This window comes from Pelodiscus sinensis, chromosome 2 (assembly GCF_052426305.1).
Source record: "Pelodiscus sinensis isolate ZL-2025 chromosome 2, ASM5242630v1, whole genome shotgun sequence".
In the NCBI taxonomy this organism is placed as follows: Eukaryota; Metazoa; Chordata; order Testudines; family Trionychidae; genus Pelodiscus; species Pelodiscus sinensis.
The window spans coordinates 99,683,166-99,699,962 of NC_143053.1; the positions used below are offsets into that span (position 1 = coordinate 99,683,166).

General features: G+C 41.2%; 1 protein-coding gene across 22 annotated transcripts in view; it reads left to right on the forward strand.

The window, feature by feature from the left end:
- The window catches only part of ZNF236 (zinc finger protein 236), a 221,643-nt gene that overhangs the window by 85,640 nt on the left and 119,206 nt on the right, over positions 1-16,797 (forward strand). For 21 of the 22 annotated variants that reach the window (XM_075921084.2, XM_075921086.2, XM_089776349.1 and 18 more), the window contains 6 exons: positions 1,538-1,820; positions 2,414-2,517; positions 4,420-4,785; positions 6,540-6,685; positions 9,321-9,564; positions 14,230-14,409. In XM_075921084.2, the coding sequence (XP_075777199.1) occupies positions 1,538-1,820; positions 2,414-2,517; positions 4,420-4,785; positions 6,540-6,685; positions 9,321-9,564; positions 14,230-14,409 (1,323 nt within the window). The remainder of the gene's footprint in view (positions 1-1,537; positions 1,821-2,413; positions 2,518-4,419; positions 4,786-6,539; positions 6,686-9,320; positions 9,565-14,229; positions 14,410-16,797) is intronic. The other variant, XM_075921082.2, reaches the window with a different exon arrangement.

The window sequence follows — 16,797 nt, forward strand, 5'->3', positions numbered from 1 at the left end:
ATTGGGGCTATAATTTTTACCTTCTTGTTTCAACACACAATATTGTACACAGTAAGCCAGTAGGACTACTCCTTTCCATGAACTAATAGAGGAAACATAACACACTCTTATGAACAGGTCTGTCATAATAAACCCTGCAATAGTTTACAATACATTTATACATGGTATTCCATCCTGTTGTGTTTTTAATCTTTGTATTTTACAGTAGTATATTAAAACTATACCATGTGGTAGGTATCAAGCGACTTGATTTTTTCATATTTCTACTTTGACTAAAATATTCATTTAAGATTTTATGAGCTTGCTCTTTTTCTGGTTGCAATCTTCTAGCTAGAAAAGGCTATCTTTGTTCATATCATACACAAGCAAACAGAAAGCTTAATTTTTGGTGGAAATGTGTGTGGGCACTTCCATGAATTCAGGATCCCTCAATAGTGATTTTGGGGGGTACTCTCAGAATTTTCTACAGAATTTTAAAGTGAATTTGTACCCTGAAAAAGGGATGCTTAAAAATGGCATTGAGCATTCCATACTATTGGTTGAACCTTTCTAGTCTGGCACCCTCAGGACCTGACTGGTGCCAAACCAGAGAATTTGCTGGATCACAGGAGGTCAGTATTGTCTACCAGCATTACAATACCTCCACTGCTTGCTGGATTCTTAGAAGAAATTTTAGGGCTAAATAAAGCCTAAATAAAACTCTCAGAACACTGAGCGCCAGGACTAGTGGCTGTAAACAAACTTTATGAGATTGTGGGAAACTTGGCTACCCCAAGATAAAGGAACATCTGACTAACTATAAATTCATGTCAGACCACAGATTTTGCCAGGCCAGAGAGTGCTGGACTAGAGAGGTTCAATCTGTATTTAAATTGATTTTTTAAAAATATAAATAAATTAACAATTTTCTGTAGAACAACAGACTGAAACTTAGACCTGCAAACTCAGCTTGGAATCTGAAAGTCATGTAGGATTCTTTCTAGCTCCATAATCCCTGACTAAAGATTCTGTGTTTGAGATTTAATTAGCTTTTTTTTATGTGGATGGAGTTAGAAAAGAATCCAGTGAACTCTCTCCCGGAGCTGTGGAATACTGGATGTAAGGTTGAGAAAACCTAATAGTCAGGGCTTGACAAATAATACAATCTACTTGCCCATGGTGAGTAGATTGTAACCCGGAAGAGCCGGGTTCGGGCGATCTGCGCATGCACAGAAAGATCTGCGCATGCGCAGATCGCCAGACAGCACAGCTGGCGAGCGGGGCTCTCCGCAGTTCGGCGAGCCCTGCTAATAATAATTTGGTGTAAGATACATTACCAAGGTATTGTAATTTGTCAAAGAAAGCATTATAAAACTAGGAAATTTAGAATTAAGGTAGAACGTAAGTGTGCAAGTTTGAGTTTCCTTTAAGACACCAAACAGCCTTTGCTCTGCTATGTGGACACAACATAAAATAACTATATGAATTTGATTTAACACATGCTAGTGTTCATAATGTCAGGTTAGATTAAACTGATTTTTGTGTGGTTTTTAAATAGTTTTATGTGTGGAAGAAGCTGATGAAAATTCTGAAAGAACGGCTTCCAGAAAATCTCGGCCTGGTGTCATCACTTTCACAGAGGAAGAAACAGCAGAACTTGCAAAAATAAGACCTCAAGAAAGTGCCACGGTGTCAGAAAAAGTTCTTGTCCAGTCTGCTGCAGAAAAGGACAGAATTAGTGAGATCAAAGATAAGCATGCAGAATTGGAAGCAGAGCCCAAGTACGCCAATTGTTGTACTTATTGTCCCAAAAGCTTTAAAAAACCCAGTGATTTAGTCAGGTAAGGAGAAGCAGTGGGTCATACTTTTGGGTTTACTGAGATCTTTACTGGACATTTAATAGTGTGAGCTTTTCGTCAGAACTTGTTATACCTAAATTGGCTTCTGTCTGTCTCACTGTGCATTATGGGGGTTAGTTAGCAGGAAGATGGCAATTTTTCATTTCCAGAATGATTTATAGACAAGTATTGGTCTATGTAATAGTTCCTTGTTACTTTATGCTTTGGAATTGAGTACAATTGCTCCCTTCTCACATTTGCATTTTCCTGAATTATTAAGTTAGTTAAAATCTTACAATGAACGCAGATGTTTGGTAACATTGTGGAGTTTTGTTGCAGTAAAATTTTGATATACAAGATGAAAAATCAGCATGGAGAATGAAAAAAATTATTAAAATCATACCAAAAAAAGCTTCTCCCCCTACCAGAACACCTCCTTCCCCAAGAACTCTGAGTATGTACTATAACCATAAATTTAAGTACTTCAGAACTTTTAAAATATCTGTTAGGATACAAAGTGGCTGGCATGGAAATTGACATGTTTATTTAAGAAAGATAATCAACACTGTTATTCATGAAAACACGTTTTTGTCTAGGCATGTTCGTATCCACACTGGGGAGAAACCATATAAATGTGATGAATGTGGAAAGAGTTTTACTGTGAAGTCTACTCTGGATTGCCATGTAAAAACACACACAGGTCAGCAGGATTTTGAATTTGTGTATTTGCAGCCCCTTTAACTGACTTTTTAATGGGCTTTTTTATGAGTATCGGAGGATGTGGTATGTTTCACTATTAAAAGCACAATGTCAACATTACACTTAAGTCTACAATATCTTCCATATTGGTCACTGATAAAACCTACTGTTTTAACACACTATGTATCAAAAGTTTTATGATATGCAATGTCAGGAAAACCCAGACATGTTTTGCACTTATGTATTACTTTCATACCTGCTGAAACAGTGATGCTCTTAGCTAGGAAGGGCAGGGTTTGGGTATTATATAAAACTAGATTTACATAGTGTCACTTAAGTCCTTTAGACCAGGAGGCTGGGGGGAGGGGGCTAAGTGTGTGAGGAGGTGCATAAGTCAGGGTTGAGGAGTGAGGAGGGGCTTTTGGAAGGAGAAGGGGGGTGAAGGAATTAGGGCAGGGGGTTGAGAGGTATGGAGGGGCTCAGGAGAAGGGGTAGGAGGTAACCGGTCACCACTCCCTGGGGCCACCCTCAGGCATTGGAGTCTGTGCTGCTTGGCCACTGGCTGTTCCTCACAGAGACAGGTGCTGTTCTGCCTGGCTGGCGGATACTCCATGTCACTGGGGGCTTTGGGAAGGCAGGGGCATGTTTTCTTGCTGCCTCCCACTGGTCATTGTGTAATATAACTATTCCTGCGATCACAGCCCTTCCTTTCCATTTGATGAGAAACAATTGCATTCCATGGACATCTCATCATCTTCGTCCAGTCAAACCCTTTCCTTGCTTTAAGCAATGATAAGAGGAAGCTACATACCAAATTTGGTGGTCCTAGTTCTTACCATGTAGAAGGAGTTATTGAACAAATTAACTCATGGATGTACAGACACACAGATAAACTCTCTAATATAGAGAGATTTTCAGAGGTTACATGTTTACATGTGGGGGGCCAGTGTGTGCTCTGCAAGAGTCGGTGCCCGCAGGGAGCCCATCCCCACTGCTGCTTCTGGGGGGAGCCTTGTGTTTAACCATGAAGGTTAACCAATGCTGTATGCATAAGGGTTGGCATAGAAGATACATGTAAGAGAAATGAACAAATTGATGATAGCTCATTGGTGTAGAAAGTGGGATCACGACAGTAAGATGCAGAAAGGGAAGGGTCTAAGCTATGAAGGGCCTTCACAATGAGAAGTGGAAGTTGTGAGATGTCAAAGGAAATAAAGTCATTTAAAGACTCAGCCTAGGGAAGTTACATTATCAGAATGATGGGCCCAGAGGATGGACAGCAGTGCATTAAATGAATTTGAAGGAAACAAGGTTGGATGACAGGAAGGTGAGAGAAAAGGATGGTAGAGTTATCCAGATGAGAGAATGCATGTTTGCATGAGGATTCTAATAGTACTGTATAGTCAGAAGAAACAAAATCTTAAATTTTAGAAGGAAAAAATGTTTTGGACACAGCCCTGGTGTGATAATGTACGATGATAGTTATATGATTCCTAAGTTATGGCCCTGAGTTATGGAAAGGTTAAGAGCATTAATGGTGTTAAATAAAGTGGTTTTAGAGTTCACAGTTCTGTATCTTTAATTTAGCTTTTCAACTAGTGTGCCCTCTAAGCTGCAGGGCAGCATAGTTTCACAGGTGGTGAATCAGCCCCTCCCAGTCTGTCAGCCAGCTCCCTGCATAGAGCCCTAAGCCTCTGACTGGGTGGGGCTATTAATCACCTGTGAAGCTGTACGGCCACACAATTTAGAGGGAACATTGTTCTCACTATTGTTTGATGTGTCCAATATTTTAACAATACTGCTCCCTGAACTTTTCAAATTTGTTTAGAACTCTGACTGTTCTTGTTGTTATGCAGTATTGGTAATTATTGATTGATTCTTCTCCTGCTCTCTTATTGTTCAGGTCAGAAGCTCTTCAGTTGTCATGTATGCAGTAATTCTTTTTCTACCAAAGGGAGTCTAAAAGTGCATATGCGCCTGCATACGGGAGCAAAGCCATTTAAGTGTCCACACTGTGACTTACGGTTTCGTACTTCAGGGCGTAGAAAAACCCACATACAATGTCACTATAAACCAGAAGCCAAGAGGGTCAGGAAGTCTATGACCCGTACATCAGCTGAGGGACTACAACCAGTGAATCTTCTCAACTCTTCCACAACAGACCCCAATGTTTTTATTATGAATAATTCTGTTCTGACAGGTCAATTTGATCAGAATTTGCTTCAACAAGGACTTGTGAGCCAGGCAATCCTTCCTGCTTCTATGTCAGGTAAAACATGAACATTTTCATTTGGGTTTAGTTAGCCAAATTGCTAAATTTTGATTTATCTTAAAGAAAATGTAGAGCCATATGTCTAATTGCAGTTCTTAGTCAGATAAGTCTTTTACCATGATTTGATTCTTCCTCATAAGGTGATGCTTTCATGGATGAAGGTGGTGCTTTTAGCGATGAAGATATTATGTACAGTCTGTTAATGATTCATTAGTCTAAGGGTAGCAGAGAACATGTTGAAAATATGGTTTTAAAATAAAGTTTTCATGTTATGAAGTTGCAGTAGTTTGTACAGAAAGATGATGACAATGTAGATAAAATAGGAGTTAGAAATTCTACATTGATTTATTTATTTAAATTCTGTTATTTCCTGTAAAAGAAGAGAGAAGTAATGTTTTATGTACACTATTCATTTTAAAAATATATTTTAACCTTATGTGTTAGGTTATAAAGAAAGTTAATTTACTTTAGTTTTGGATATGGAGAAAGCATTTAAAATATAGAACTTTTACAGATCCTTACAGTTAATTGTTCAAAGCAAAAAATAATAAAAATATTAAACTGGACAATTACTAAGAAATTAACATAAGTGTAGGATAATATTTTCAGATGTGATTTAGATACTTAGGAGCATAAGTTTTATTGAAAATCAGTGATGTTTTGTTTCCTAAGCATTTGAAATGAGACTTAAGCATTTAAGTCATGAAGATACTTTTTGGAAAATTTTGTTCATTGAGCCTCCATAGAGGCAAGAATGTTCCACAAATTAACTTACATTTTTTTAAACACTTAAATATCCATCAAGTTGTAGCCACAGATATTCTACCCTGTTTTATGGGATTTTAGCCTGTTACATAAAACTGAGTGGGTTTCAGTTTTCAGATATTGGTAGACATTAATTGGCAGGTTCAACTCATGGGGATTTTGCATCCTTTTAAGTTTTGCTTGAGCAGAACAAGGGGCCTTAAGAATATTCATATGCCTCATAATTGGGAAAGAACATATTAAGCAATATTAAAATAGCATTCCTGGCACTGCAGGTTGCCTAGTACCCCACAGATATTTTCTGAAGTTGTAGTGGAGAACAAATGTATCTTTCTTGCAGCACAAATATTGAAAATAGGAAAAACAGGCCAGATAGCAGTCTATCTGGCTATTGAAACGGTTCTTACATGAATTGCAAAAGGGCATTATTTATTATATAGTATTTAAAAGATACATCCAGTATTGAATGGACTATCCTTTTAAGTTATAACAGTTTAACCCTAGGTCAGATTTGAAGTCTTTACATATGTTTAAATTCTACCCATGCATATATGTACTGGGGCATAGGTAGAACTTTCTCTTGAACTCTGGTATTGCTGCAGCATGGGCAAACTTTCAAAGAGCTTTCATATTCAGATTTTATGGTGCAACCATTTGCAGATGTGCTTTTTACGTTCAGCGAGAATGGACATTCAAAAAGAGAAAATATTGAAATATTTGGACCTGTGTGTCCAGGATTTCAGAGTCATTCTGAAACTATTCTACTTTATAAAAGAAGCCAATCACTACTTAATTTGATTTTTTTCCTACATGCATTACAGATATTTGTTATAAATTTTAAAAATGGATCATTGAATCTGTTTTTTTCCTTGATACACAGAATTGCCAATACTTAGATATTTCAGAATGATTTCATTAAAATACTGGATAAAAAGGAGACCCGTAATTACAAAGAAAAATTATAATATGACTATTTTCTTTGGTAGCTGGAGGTGACTTAACTGTGTCCTTGACAGATGGTAGCTTGGCCACCCTTGAAGGCATACAGTTACAGCTTGCTGCTAATCTGGTTGGACAGAACGTTCAAATTTCTGGAATAGATGCTGCCAGTATTAACAACATCACATTACAGGTAGGTTACTGTTAATTTCTATTAATAAGAGCCCCAGGACGGGATGGAGTGTCATGTATGTGAGCCCTGTTGACTTCATTGGGACACCTGCACTGTCTGTACAGGATTCCTTGCCGTGTTGCAATGATTTCATGTTCTACAGTATTAAAAAAAATATTTTGCATGTATTTATGTGTACTGAAAATAAAACTTGTTTTCTGTTTTTCAGTGGTTTTTTCTTTAATTTATGCAAATTATAACTTGCTTTTCATCCATTAATAACATTGATGTTCCAAAGTATTTTATTTCAGTTTTTCCTCCCGTTCAGTTCCTTCAACCAATTTTCAGTCCTTACTCTTACAATGATGTATGTAGTTTTATTAGTTTTAAACCTCAAACAAGAAATGCTGTATGTAAATCTGACATGCATATATTTAAGTGCAGTGTGTGTATATAAATAAACATATATAATATGAATGTAAATTTTGAAAGGTATCTAAGGCTATGTCTACACTACAAAGAAAAGTTGGAAAAAGATATGCAAATTGCGAACTGCAATTTGCATATCTTTTTTTTCTTTTCTGTCAGAAGAGTCTTTTCCAAAATTTGGCGCGTCTACACGGCACCAAATTTCAGAAGAACCTTCTCTTTCCAGCCAGCCTTTCTTCCTCGTAAGATAAGGTTTCCAGGGATGGTGAAAGAATGTGTCTGCTTTTCCGAATTTTTTTTCAGAAAAGCGGACACGTTCCTTAGACGCAGCAGCGCTTTTCCGGGATATAGGAGGTATCCCAAAAAAGCTCTGCAGTCTAGACATAGCCTAAGATACCTATTTCTAAAGCTTGAGGGCATATGAACATTATTTTAGAAAACACATAAGTAAGTATATAATTTCAGTGTGGGTGAGTAGTCATTCCTACTATCAGTCTACCTTTTTCCTCTATTTCCTTTCACCTTGATTTGCAAAGGCCTGAGGAAAGTGACTTGGAGACAGTACAGAGAAAATATCAAGCTCTAACATGAAAAATTTCCTGCAACAAATCACCTCATGTTTGAATATAATTATTGTTACGGTTGTTCAAACTTGCTGATCTCAATTGTTATGGCAGACCTGTGATAAGTTGTCATGGTGTAAGAGAAAAGGTCCTCTCATGGATTGATAACTGGTTAAAAGACAGGGAACGAAGGGTAGGTGTAAATGGTCAGTTTTCTAAATGAAGAGAGGTAACTAACGGTGTCCCTCAAGGGTCCGTACTGGGACCAGTCCTATTCAACCTATTTATAAATGATCTGGAGGACAGGGTAAACAGTGAGGTGGCAAAATTTGCAGATGATACTAACCTGATCAAGATGGTTAAGATCAAAGCAGACTGTGAATAGCTTCAAAAAGATCTCATAAAACTAAGTGATAGGACAACAAAATGGCAAATGAAATTTGATGTTGATAAATGTGCAGTAATACACATTGGAAAAAAGAATCCCAACTACACATACAATATGATGGGGACTAATTTAGCTATAACCATTCAAGAGAGAGATCTTGGAGCCATTGTGGATATTTCTCTGAAAACATCCACTCAATGTGCAGTGGCAATCAAAAAAGGAAACTCAATGTTAGGAATCATTGGGAAAGGGATAGAGAGTAAGACAGAAAATATCTTATTGCCTCTATATAAAACCCTGGTACACCCACATCTTGAGTACTATGTACAGATGCGGTTGCCTCATCTCAAAAAAGATATATTGGCATTGGAAAAAGTTCAGAAAAGGGCAACAAAAATGATTAGGGGTTTGGAATGGGTCCCATATGAGGAGCGATTAAAAAGATTGGGATTTTTCAGCTTGGAAAAGAGGTGATTAAGGGGGGATATGATAGAAGTCTATAAAATCATGACTGATGTGAAAAAAGTGAATAGGGAAAAGTTATGTACTTGTTCCCATAACATAAAATCTAGGGGTCACCAAATGAAAGTAATAGGTAGCGGGTTTAAAACAAACAAAGGAGTTTTTTCTTCACAATGCATAGTCAACCTGTGGGACTCCTTGCCAGAGGATGTTGTGAAGACCAGAAATTTAACAGGGTTCAAAAAAGAACTAGATAAATTCATGGAGGTTAGGACCATCAATGGCTATTAGCCAGAGTGATTAGGAATGGTGTCCCTAGTCTCTTGTTTGTCAGAGGCTGGAAATGGATGACAGGAGGAGTCTCACATGATGATTACCTGTTCTGTTCACTCCCTCTGGGGCATCTGGCATTGGCCACTGTTTGAAGACAGGACACTGGGCTAGATGAACCTTTGGTCTGACCCAGTATGTCCGTGGTTATGTTCTTAGACCTGGAGAAGGGGGTACTTTCTTAACCAGGGCCAAAACCATTTAGGACTTCGATAGTTTGAGAATACCTCTGTGAATTACATTAAAACAAATAGGAAGCCAAGGTAATTGCTGAGTAACTGGTGTTAACTTTTTAATCACAAGTCATCGGGCGCATTCTGCACCAGGTTTCATAAGTGACCTCTAAGTTAGACAAGATCCGGATTCAAAAGGAATTGTTCATATCCAAAAAGGCAGAAGGAGTTAAAGACATTTTAAATCATTGTCACCTGGAATTCTGGGTTTATATTAACTTTCACTGATCTATATCTGTCTTCCTTTTCAGATTGATCCCAGTATTTTACAGCAGACACTACAGCAGAGTAATTTACTTGCCCAGCAATTAACTGGGGATCCCAACATGGCTCCACAGAACAACTCCCTCCAGACCACAGACAACACGGTTCCCGCTAATGTGGTTATCCAGCCGATATCAGGCTTGTCTTTACAGCCCACAGTTACGTCTTCAGCTAATGTAACAATAGGATCACTGTCTGAGCAAGACTCTGTGTTGACAACTAATAGTAATGGTAAGAAGTGTTAATAACTCCTTTTTTCTTGCTTTTTATGTTTTTTTTGGGGCATAATTCTTAAAATCATTTATGGATGTCAATCTTGTATTGATTAACTTATTTCATTTTGGACCTCATTAAAGAATAAGGCAATATTGATTTAAATGCATTACTACTTTAAATTTGATGATAAAATACAACAGCTCCATAAAGAGTTTTATTTGTTTAATTATCTGTGTCCTTGTTTTTTAAAGTTTATTCATATTTTCCAAGCACACTTGGACCTCTGATTTTTTTGGTTATACATGCAAATTAGTTCTCTGAGGGCTCATCTACACTATGTTGAAGTGCCAAAAGAGGATATGCAAATTCAGCGGGAATTTGCATATCTTCTTCCAATCTCACTTTTGAAAGTGAAAGTGGTTTGGACGTGGCTTTTTCGGCAAATCCCCGCCCCTTTCTCAAAAAGCCGCTTTTCCTCAAAAAATGAGGTTTACACAGCTTTTCGAAAAGGGGCAGGGAGTTGCGGAAAAAGCTGCATCCAAATTACTTTCGCTTTCGAAAGCGAGATTGGAGGAAGATATGCAAATTCCTGCTGAATTTGCATATCCTCTTTTGGCACTTCGGCATAGTCTAGATGAGCCCTAAATGTTAGTATTTATGCTTACAAGTAAGGGTGTTTGCCAGATTTAGACTCCTTTATAAACTTGGTCTGTTGACTGCAAGCAGCTGCTTTGTTACAAGTGTGACTCATATAGATTAGAAGCCCCCATGAGGCCCAAAAACTTTGCCATCTTGTGTGCATGCTGTACTGAGCTAAACATATAGTTTGCACTCAACAAAGCCAATAGTTTCATCAACAATACTAGTTTGAGAAAATCTAGAGGCTGCATAGCTTACCACACAACCAAGGACATTCTAGTGTTTGAGTTAAAAGTAGAGCTGGTTCAAAAATGATGAGATTTCAAAATTGGTTGCTTTGCAAGTTGAGATGTAAAGTCAAAATCTCAGAACTTTTCATGAAATGAAATATGCAGATACATTTCAACGTTTTCAGAACAGTTAGTTTCAATCAGATAATTTTTCTTTGTTCTGATTTGTTATATTATAATGAATAATAATAGAAAAGTCAAAACAAAATGTTCTTCTTCACGTGATTGCTCATGTCCATCCATGTAGGTGTGCATGTGCACACGTTGTTGGAAAGTTTTTCCTTTAGCAGTACCCATTGGCTGTCTGGCTGCTTCCAGGGTGGGCAGGATTTAAGCCCCCAACCCTGCACTCCCCAGGCAAATGCTGTATCCCCATGTCCACTCAAGAACTCACACTACCTCCCTACCTTCAGAGGGTCCCTTATCCTGTGTTGGCTTTCTGGTCGTTTCTGGGGGAGGAGAGGGTAAGGATTTGAGCTCCTGAGGTGAAGTGAGGTGGGAGGTTGGCGGCAGGACTTAAACCTTCCTGGAGTGGATTCCCTCTGGAGTGGTGCTGCTATATTGGCTGATATATCCCCCTTTTTTCTTACCACCCGTAAGGCTTGTTGGATGCGTACTGTTGATTGTTCTTATCTTCGGTAAATAGTTCTTATCTAGTATAGAAAGTCAGTCTTTGGCTGGGGAATCTGGGCCCCTAGGCTTCAAGCCCTGTGTCAAGTGCCAGAAGCCTGTGCCCTGTGGCGACCCCCAGAAAGCTTGCTTAAAGTGCCTCGCGAAGGCTCACCTTTCTGACTCCTGCAAAATTTGCAGGGGTTTCAAGCCAAGGACCAAGCGTAAGAGAGAGTCCCACTTAAAGATTCTTCTTGTGGAGGCAGCCCTCCGTCTGGCACCAGCGTTGGACTTGGCACCGGCAACTCAGAGTGCCCTGGCTTCAGTGCGTGAGGCACCCAGCCATTCATGCACCTCTCCAGTGCTGGGTAAACCTCGGCATCGGTTTTACTTTCTTGTGCCTTAGAAGAAGCGGAGACCAAGCAGGAGCAGGTCTTCATCGAGGCATGTGCCAAAAGTGTGTCTTCAGTCTGTGCGTGTGGCACCGACAGAATCGGCACCCAAGTCTTCAGTGTCATGTCAGCACCAGCCCAGCCTGCCCTGAGGTCCCAGTCTGAAGGAGGACCTCCCAGAGGTGGAGCTCTCAACACAGGTTACCTTTGAGGCTGCTAGAGACCTCATTGAACTGACTTTATCCCTGGCTTCTGCCGCTGGCTCTGCTAGGGGCTGTGACTCTAGGCAGTCCTGTATCAACACCCCAGTACCACGTGCTTCGGCACCAGCCCTAAGGGGGTATCACTGGGATTCACCGGCACCAGTGCCGGCACTGTCCTTTTCATCGGCCCACTTTGTGCATCCTGCCATGGCACATGGAACTCCGGCACTGGGCCCCGTAATGCTGCCACCTCCTCCTCGTCACCATGGGAAGCCCGAGTCTATGGCCAAACACGCTCCTAGTCTCTGGTTTCCAATCTTCATCACCATGGCACTGCCTTGGTCAGCTTCTGAGTATGAGTTGTGTTTTCTTCATTGTTTGCTTCCAGGTCTAGGCTCGGCACTGTTCATGCTCCCGGCACTGGAGTACCTCTGTGCAACCAGGGCAGCAGTCTTGGCTACCTCAGCCCACTTTTGCTCAGCTGGTGCGGCCTTACTGGCCCTCTCAATGGCAGGCCCCCATCCAGTGGCTGTTCTGGACCCGTTGGGCTTACCACCAGGCCCCGGGTTCAGGACCCTCCAGATCGAAGAAGGTCTACTCAGGACCCAGAGCTTCTCCATCTACAATTCCGATGACCTGCTCCCCCACGTTGTGCTAGTCTCAGGCCCCTATGCCTGTTTCCCCCAGGGCCACTGGGGAAAGTGCGGTGCCCCCAGCTCATCTGTTGACATGGCCACACAAGTCACTTCCCAAAGCAATGACTATGAGAAAGTCCGCTTGAAAGGGTCATCCTCTTTCTCTCCGAATGAGGCCCTAGCGGGGTCATCCCATCGATGGACTCAAGGTCGCACCAGGTACTTCTCAGACACCTGGTCCAGAGTTTGAGGGTGCAGGTGGAGCGGGTGTTTGAGGACTCAGACCCAACTATTCATACCCCTGCCAGAGTGGCATTGCTTTCGAACAAGACAGTGACAAAGATCACCAAGTCACACTGGCAAACCCTGGCTTGCATCCCATTAACAGACAAAAAAGGTGGAGAGGTGTAATTTTGTGCCACAGGAGGGCAACGAATACCTATTCTCTCACCCTCCCCTGGGGTCCTTGGTGGTACAGGCAGTGAATCACCTTTCTGCCATGCTTGCACCCTTTCTACTGTGCCTGGCGGTCCATTAAATCAGATTGTTGGGTCCTAGAAATGGTAGGGAGCGGTTATGCCATCTCATTCTCTTCACCTCTCCCTTCCCAATTCTTTGCCCTGTTTCTCTTCAGAGACCCCTCTCACAAGCATTTCTTGTGCGAAAAGGCACAACCACTCCTAAATCTCAGAGCAGTACAAGTGATCCCTTTGGAATTCAGGGGCAAGGGCTTCTGTTCCTGGTATTTCCTGGTCCCTGAGGTGAAGGGTGGTTTCTGGCCCATCTTAGACCTCAGGAACCTCAGTGCCAAAACCAAGTTCAAGATGGTGACATTGGCTTCTATTATACCCTCCCTCAATCTTGGAGACTGGTACGCTGAGGATGCCTACTTCCACAATTCCATAGTCTCCCCATCCCCCGCCCAGCAGGATGTTCCTGTGCTTTACTGTGGGCCAGGACCATTATCAGTTTTATGGCCCTCCCCTTCGGCCTCTCCATGTCTCCTCCTCCTCCTCCTTCTTCAGAAGTGCAGGGTCCAAGTATATCCATACCTGGATGATTGGCTAGTGCGGGGCTTGTCCCTGGCACTGGTGCTGTCCCATATTTCTTCAGACCAGGACCTGTTTTTAGACCTTGGCCTGTCTCCTGAATGTGGCCAGGTCCACCCTTGTGCCCACACAGGTAACAGAATTTGTGGGCACCCGCCTGGATGCAACATTAGCCACAGCCTCCCTGCCCAGGTCTCACTCTCTCTAATGGTCAGGAATTATCCTAGCCTTGCGGGTGTCTCCCATGATCATGGCCAGAAACTGCATGTGTCTTATAGGGCTCATGGATGCCTGTACGTACATGGTGGAGCACACCAAGCTTTGCCTCTGCCCCACTGTAGCTGTGGCTGGCTTGGGTGCAAAACCCATCTTCCCACCCCTGGGTTTGGACAGGGTGGTGATGGTTCTTCCCAATATTCTCTGCTCATTTTTTATTTTTTGAAAAGTCAAGCAATCTCTTAGGAAAGAACAACCTAGAAAACATTGGGGACATTTTTTGAAATTGGAAAAAATTTGAAAACAGGGTTTAGAATATAGGTACTAAAACTCACCCTTGATAGCTATTAAGATATAATAAAATGTGTCTAGCCTTGCACCTTGCAGAGTTGTATTTTTGTATAATTACAGATGTATACTAAAACTTGTAGCACAGAGATTGGTTATGAAAAAGAGCTAACAGTTTAAGGAAGCAAAGTTTGGTCAGCAACAATGTCTTATTCTAAACACAACTTTAAATAACTTAGTATTCTTCTGAAGTCCAGCATTTCCTTGTTTGTTCAAGAAGGGAAAATGGTATTTTTCAAGATTGTACTTTTTTGTATAATTAATACAAGTCATTATTTTTCTCCCAACTTATATTTTAGGTGCACAGGATCTCTCTCAAGTCATAACATCACAGGGTATGGTGTCCACTTCAAATGGTCAGCATGAGATAACATTGACTATAAATAACTCAAGTTTGAGTCAAGTTCTAGCTCATGCTGCTGGCTCCACCACTACAAATTCTTCAGGAAGTCCACAAGAAATTACTCTCACCATATCTGGTTAGTATTTTTTAATACTGGTCGATCATTCTTAGTTCCTATCCAAAATGCTAGTTATACAATGACATTTTCTAGATAACTTCATTAGAGGGTGAAATAATTTGTTTTCACTGCCTCTAAGTTTACCCTAAGGCTACGTTTATACTACAGGCCACTGTTCACTTACCTATGTGGGTTAGGGGTGAAGCATATGATCCCCAGTTGACATAGCTATGCTGGAGAAAGTCCCTAACATAGACACACCTCTGCTAGCCAAAGCTGTGCTTTCACTGATAAATCTTTCTATGATATGTGTTTTACTAATATCCAGTGTAGCTTTTCTGAGATAATACACTGTAATCCTTTAATGATAAAACATTTCTCCTGCTGACTTGGCTTTATTTTGAAGCATGTTAGCTTCTCCAGAGCTAAAGCCCTTTTTTGTGCGCCCCCCCCCCCCAAAAAAAAGCTAGATATTGTACTCAGAGCAGCTAACAGCTTGTTTTGTAGCAGCTACACTGTTATCAGAATGTTACTTCATCAGATGCCTGACCTCTGAGAGGGACAACTCAAACTTTAGGACAGGGGTGGGGAGCCTTTTTTGGTTGGGGGCCGCTGAAAAATCAGGCAAGGACAGTGGGAGCTGGAGTTCCAGCGCAGGCACCCTTATGCTGCATGGGGAGGAGCCCTGATAGGGGCCGGATCCAGGCAAGCCGGAGGTTGCATCTGTCCCCCTGATCCTTAGGTTCCCCACCCTTGCTTTAAGACATAGCTGCACTAACTAGTTCAATTCACTAACCAGAGAATCCTAAGACTTGAGGTTTTTTAAAATTTCTGTCTATATTCAGTCTGTCTTTCCATTTTCTCTGAGAGAAATCAGAATTTGCATGCCTAATTTTCTTACTAACAACATAAAACCAATCATTCAACTTCAGATACTTTCAGAAGGCGTTTTGTTAATATTCTTCAGAAAAGGCTGCTGAAGAAACTAAGGTGTTATGAAATGAAATGAAAAGAAAAGTACAGGCAGTCCCCGGGTTACATCAATCTGACTTACGTTGGATCCCTAGTTACAAACGGGGGGGGGGGGGGGCAGCTAGTGCAGGGTGCCTCCCCCACTGTTGCCGCCTCTGACAGCGCGAGGGGTGCTTCCCCCCAGCAGACCAGGGAGATGTGGAGCTAGCCCCCCGCCCCCGCACCCCCCCGCAGACCAGGGAGACACGGAGCGGCTTTTCTCGCCGCGGAGGATGCGGGTCTGCTGGGGGGAACAAGACACAAGCCAAAAGGGGGCGCCCCAGAGCGGAAAAAATAATTTCCTAGGGAACAGCAGGAGCAGCAGGCAGTGAGACCCGTTGTGTTACAGTCCCCACCTTGGGAGCAACAGCTCTTTCCCTCTTCAGCACTAGAGCTGCAAGTATGTTGTTAGTGTCATGTGAAATTAACAAGTCCCTTCCAGCCTGGCAGAGGTGAAGCTGAAAAATTACCCAGTGGTGTGGGTGGGCAAGAAAGGGGAGGAGCAGGACAGAAGGAAAGAGGGGATAAGCCCCAACCCTACACCCTGGCTGGAGCGGAGCAGGGTAAGCCCCGAGGGGATGGGTCTGGTTGCAAAGTGGGTGAGTGGACAATGAGCACCCACCTGTGGCTAAACTCCTGTTCCCAACACAGAATTTTTCTTTAAAATTAATCCCGTGGATAAATTCACACACACACACTTCACAGGAAGGGATTTCCATTTTTTGCTCAGCAGAATACAACAACAGCTTTGATTGTATCAATATTTCATTGTGCTCTCCAATGACTATTGATTACACTTAATACCCATTTCACTGAAACATCTGTAGCAAATTCTATTTGGAACAGTAATATGCATTGAATAAACTTTTTTTAGTTATAAAAAACAAAGATTCTGACTATTAAATGAATAACTGGGATCTTTCAGGTACCCCAAAAGGAAGATTTGGATATAGCATGAAACACTGAAACTTATGATCAATTTTTAATTAAAATATCAACCAAAAAACCTTCATATCAAAACAGTATGTGTTTTTCTTTGAATAAGGAAGTTGTATGAGAATCAGGGTCTTTTCCACCTAACTCCAGCTCCCCGTCCCCCCCCCAAAATATGTACCAGTTCCGACTTACATACAAATTCAACTTAAGAACAAACCTACAGTCCCTATCTTGTACGTAACCTGGGGACTGCCTGTATTATGGATCAAAACCAAACTAAGAAATAGGAAACAAAAAGTAGGAATAAGTAGTCTTCATCATGACAAAAGGTTGACATGCTATTTCAGAGTTTCCTAATAAGCCCTAGAGATGTAAAAATGTATAAAAACAGTAGCTGTGTAATCGATAAAAAAACAAAATGTTTACTCAGGGACCTAGGAGTACAGAAGGGTGCTTCCT